The sequence below is a fragment of the Neoarius graeffei genome, chromosome 3 (assembly GCF_027579695.1).
Source record: "Neoarius graeffei isolate fNeoGra1 chromosome 3, fNeoGra1.pri, whole genome shotgun sequence".
NCBI classification, from domain to species: domain Eukaryota; kingdom Metazoa; phylum Chordata; class Actinopteri; order Siluriformes; family Ariidae; genus Neoarius; species Neoarius graeffei.
The window spans coordinates 36081870-36087458 of NC_083571.1; the positions used below are offsets into that span (position 1 = coordinate 36081870).

General features: G+C 45.2%; 1 protein-coding gene across 1 annotated transcript; it reads right to left on the reverse strand.

The window, feature by feature from the left end:
- Window positions 1–234: 234 nt before the first annotated feature.
- On the reverse strand, window positions 235–1895 carry fgf20a (fibroblast growth factor 20a). Its single transcript, XM_060915883.1, has 3 exons — window positions 1619–1895; window positions 662–765; window positions 235–480 (listed from the first exon to the last, which is right to left on the reverse strand). Exons 1-3 carry the CDS (start codon window positions 1893–1895, stop codon window positions 235–237), a joined length of 627 nt encoding a protein of 208 aa, XP_060771866.1.
- Between the last annotated feature and the right edge of the window lie 3694 nt (window positions 1896–5589).

The following is a 5589-nucleotide window of genomic DNA, read 5'->3' on the forward strand; positions in this document are numbered from 1 at the left end:
CAAATGATGACAAATCCGTCCTGGAGTCTGTCCTGTTCAACCAGATTGACCGTCTCTCCTCCAGAACAAAGGGATTTATGGATGTTTGGTTCTGTTGTTTTGAGCTAGCTGCATTATCTGCTCAATTGTACCCACCAAAATGGCAGATCATTCCAGGAGTGTATCTCCTAAGCTGGAGCAACCTTTTTATGCCCCGATCCGAAGGGCTTTCTTTGATATTCAGCATTGCTGAGATCAGCTTTGTCCCAGGATGTCTTTGTAAAGCTCGGGCACACGGTCAGGATCAACAGGTCGTGGGAGGAAGTGCGTGAAGCGCTGGTACCTCCTGGATCGAGCACCATCTCGTGAAGTGCCGTCTTTGTTTAGAGCAACAAAGTAACGCGGCCCTTGCTCGCCATGCCGGTAAAGGTTGGACGAGTATGTGTTGTACCAGTTCTCCTCAAAGTGTTCATGGAAAACACACTCTGCCGTCAGCTTTTCCTGCAGAACGTAAGAAGAAAAGTAAGGATTTAGAGGCAAGGTGACTTTACGTCTGCCCCCTGTTGGTTGATTCGGATTATTACCTTATGTGATCGTGTTAGGTTAGAGTTCCAGTTAATTAATAATTAATTAAGCAGAGCGAATGTAATTTGTTTTCAAGGAGGACTAGGAGGACACTCACCGAGCCATACAGATGTCCTTTGCTGTCCATGGCCAAGTAGAAGCCGCTATCGACACCACGGATGCTCACCAACCCCACAGCCAGGCTGATGAACTCCAGGATAGCTGTAAGAGAGGAGAAAAAACAGTAAAGATAGGGGTTTAGTTTATATTATAGAGAACACCAACAGTTCAAACAAAGGAGCTGAAAGAAGGAAGGAAGGAAGGAAGGAAGGAAGGAAGGAAGGAAGGAAGGAAGGAAGGAAGGAAGGTGGAAATCTATCAAGTGAGGAAATACAGCAATAATATTAAACTGTATAGACGAAGCTACAAAATAAAATAAAGATGTGAAGAAGAAGAAAAAAGTACTTTTCCTTTTTAATGGTACTCTTCCTTTAATATCTTCAAATTTTAAAGGTATTTTTAAACACACACTAAAGCTGTAGCTTTAACTGTTCCACCCCAGCAATAATATTAAAAAAGAGTACACTTAGTGCCCTTTTATACTCATTCACATTTATATGATTGACCTAAATAAACCTTCCAACCTTTTCCATTTATTGTGCACCTTATATACCCCAAAGAGTACTTTTCTTCATCATGATGCCAGAAGTACCCTACCATCAGGGGGTCATCTTTTACCTGGGAGTAAAGGGTACTCAGTAGTCCTTTAAAGGTGAAAGGTACAAACGGAAGGTGTGTGTGTGCGCTCTTATTTCAGAGGAGCGCAAAATATTCCCTGCTTTTATAATCTTGAGAAATTCATCCACAGAATAATAACACTCGGAAATATTCTGAGATGGGATGGGACCTTCTTGGAGCGCACAAGTCTTCGAACTTGAGGATAGAAATCTGTGTGTGTGTGTGTGTGTGTGTGTGTGAAGGAGCTTTAACGCTTTATTCTAAAGCTACTCACCGGCACTGTAGATAATAATAATAATAATAATAATAATAATAGTTTTGTTTTTTCTCTCCGTACCGAATCTGCTGTGGTCCTTCCTCGTGCCCTGCACGGTTCCGTCCTGCAGGATCTCCAGATGGAATCCGGTTCTACAGTAAAGCTGCCGCCGCCGCAGGACGCCGCGGAGGTGCGCGAACTCTGCGGGGGGTGAGAGCGCGCTGCGCGAGAGCCGCTCCGCCGCCGGGGCCAGGTGCGCGTGCAGGAGGAGAGAACCGGGAGTCGCGATGCTGGAGACGTGTGAAGAGAATCCGCTGCTGCTGCTGCTGGGACCACCAAGCGCGAGTGCACCCATCATACCGAGAAAAGTTACCGGAGACGCGCGCGTGCGTGCGTGCGTGTGCGCGTCCGTGTGTCCGAGTCTGATTAATAAGACTCCTTATTACTGAAGCACGAGCCTTTAAATACGTCCCGTATGCAAATGAAGCGCGCTCTTGACGTATGCAAATGAGCCCCCCACCCACCCCCCGGTTCACTGATCTCCCGTTTGACCCGTTAACTCCTCGGCTGTTTGATCCTCCTTCGCCTTTGATGATCTGACAGTTTCATCTCTCGCTCATCATCCGTCATCCATCCCATTCACACGCGCGCGCGCGCATCTACGTGTAAATAAATAAATAAATAAAAAGTGCTGCACGAGCGAAAGGGGGAAAAAAACGTGCAAAAGACAGAATTCTGTGCAGGTCGTAGTGAAGAAAAGAAGGAAGAGATTGTGAGGTGGTGGTGGTGGTGGGGGGGAATAAATAAATAAATAAATAAAAAGCTCGCGCGCGCTCCGCCTATGGAAAAGCGCGCGACCTGGAGGGAACCGTGAAGTGGCGCGCGACGGCAGCAGGTGGAAGCGAACGGGAAGAAGAAGAGGAAGTGGGTGGGGCTTCGAGAGAGATGAAAGAAAACTTTTTTTTTTTTTGCACGTGGAGGTGAAACTTCACTACAGGGTTCCTCAAAGGTTCTTTAGATGGTTCATGGTTCTAATCTTTCAAACAAGTGCTAGGTGGCCATGGGTCTCCATTTATCTCATCTCATCTCATCTCATTATCTCTAGCTGGAGCCTATCCCAGCTGACTACGGGCGAAAGGCGGGGTACACCCTGGACAAGTCGCCAGGTCATCACAGGGCTGACACTTAGACAACCATTCACACTCACATTCACACCTACGGTCAATTTAGAGTCACCAGTTAACCTAACCTGCATGTCTTTGGACTGTGGGGGAAACCGGAGCACCCGGAGGAAACCCATGCGGACACGGGGAGAACATGCAAACTCCACACAGAAAGGCCCTCGCCGGCCACGGGGCTCGAACCCGGACCTTCTTGCTGGGAGGCGACAGCGCTAACCACTACACCACCGTGCCGCCCCGAAAATTAGACTTCTTTGAGGAATTATTCATCTTTCCACTCTCGGTCGCCCTACAATCTCAAAAAAAAAAAAAAGAATGGTTCTCCAAAGGTTCTTTGGATAGTTGATGATTTGAGCCTTTGAAAGGGCTTCTACTTTAAACCCCAAAGAGAACTCTTCTGATGTATGGTTCCACACAGAGCCTGTAAGGTTTCTACTGAGGGACAAATATTATGATAATAATAATAATAATAATGGGGCGGCACGGTGGTGTAGTGGTTAGCACTGTCGTCTCACAGCAAGAAGGTTCTGGGTTCGAGCCCAGCGGCTGGCGAGGGCTTTTCTGTGTGGAATTTGCATGTTCTCCCGTGTCCGCGTGGGTTTCCTCTGGGTGCTCCGGTTTCCCCCACAGTCCAAAGACATGCAGGTTAGGTTAACTGGTGACTCTAAATTGACCGTAGGTGTGAATGTGAGTGTGAATGGTTGTGTGTCTCTGTGTCAGCCCTGCGATGACCTGGTGATTTGTCCAGGGTGTACCCTGCCTCTCGCCCATAGTCAGCTGGGATCGGCTCCAGCTTGCCCGCGACCGTGTACAAGATAAGCGGCTACAGATAATGGATGGATGGATAATAATGGGGCGGCACGGTGGTGTCGTGGTCAGCACTGTTGCCTCACAGCAAGAAGGTTCTGGGTTCGAGCCCAGTGGCCGGCAAGGACCATTCTGTGTGGAGTTTGCATGTTCTCCCCGTGTCTGCTCCGGTTTCCCTCACAGTCCAAAGACATGCAGGTTAGGTTAATTGGTGGCTCTAAATTGACCGTGAGTGTGAATGGTTGTTTGTGTCTATGTGTCAGCTAACCTGGCGACTTGTCCAGGGTGTACCCCACCTCTCACCCATAGTCAGCTGGGATAGGCTCCAGCTTGCCTGCAATCCTGTAGAACAGGATAAGCGGCTACAAATAATGGATGGATGGATGGATAATAATAATAATAATAATAATAATAATAGTCTTGGTGGTGGGCCTTACGTGCCTCAATGATCCTGAGAGCTATGTTGGCGGGAGCAAATGCTCCTAGTAAGGCCACCCAAGCCAGATAGGTTGAAGGTAAGAGGCCAGACAAAGAGTAGTCCAATACCCCACGGCGGAGAAATACTGGGTTGGTACCCGGTGGGACATATCCAAGGCTTATGCATAGGAGGGGCCCTTTAATCTTGGTTGATATCCCTCCTAGAGATGGCGTCTCAACAAAAATACCGGTTGGTGGTAACCTTAAAACACACCTCAGTTATGAGTGAAATGTCTATTAAAAATAATGTAAATAATGGCATGAACAGGGCTGGAACCAATGGTGAAGGTCCCTCACCCAGTAGGTGTCTCGCTGACCCGCAGGGTGGGCCTGATCATCATCAAGTGACTGCGATGAGAAAAAAAGTGGACCAAGAAGATGAATATGGTTGTTATGGAGTGTTATTTTTGGAGTAACCCAGTTGATGAAAATGGTATCCCTCTAAGAGGATACAGACAGAGATTACTCAGAGAGTGGAAGATGAGAAGGCTATTCCCATCAAACGATCAGTAGCTCTGTGATTGTTGTTGGACCCCTTGGTGTTGTTGGAGCCCATTTGTTATGACCTATACTCCTGTATGTTAACTTTTACGATAAAAGATCAGTCTGAGTTTGAAGCAGAAGAAGAAGAATAGTACAGGGCGAAGGTTAAAGGAGAAACATTCCAAAGACCCTTCATGAGGAACCCTTTTAACAGTATAATGCATCTTGAAACCTTTTTATTTAAAAGAGAATCCTCTGGTGTAAGGTTCCACCAAAGAACAAACCAAAGACTAATAGGGAGTTCTCAGTTGATCAAACATCTGAAAAAATAATCAATTAGGGTTCTCCATTTACCAAGAGGAATTTTATTAAAAACCCAATTTAAACCAAGGCACTTTTAAAAAGGGTCCTTCAAAGCCTTTTTTTTTTTGATGGTTAATGGTTCTAGCATTTCAAAGGGGTGCTACTTCAAACCATATATCAAAGAGAACTCAGTTCTGTAAAGGGTTCTACACAGAATCCTTCATGTTTCTCTTGAAAGAAGAAATAGATATCAATATAGGTTAAAATAAATCCAGACCCCTTCTCATCACTCTGAACAGAGATCTTCAAAGGTTCTTTGATTGTTCTTTGAAAGGTTAATGGTTCTAGCCTTTCAAAGGCTTTGTCAAAAAGAACTCCTCTGTTTCTCTCGAAGGATGAACAAAAAACAAAACCAATGCATGGTGAAGTTTAAAGTAGAAGCAATCAACCAGACAAAGAACCCTTGATGAACTCTTTCAAATAAGTTCGACTTCAAAGTTTTTGTGAAATTAAGTATCGCTGTCGTAGGGTTCCACTAAACAACAAACCTACAAACAATATACAGTTTTCCATTTATAAGTTTTTTTTAAAACATCTCTTGGTGACAAAGAACCCTTGAGGAGCAGTTTTAGGGGTTCTACTGAAAACATTTTCAAAAAAGAGAACCCTTAAGGGGTTCTACATCGAACCTTTAGAACTAAAGAACTTTTTATGGTGCTAAATAGTGCATTTAGACAAATACTTTGGTGTAAATGTAATAAAGAGAACATGTGCAGGTTTGAAAGGAAAACAAGGCAGATG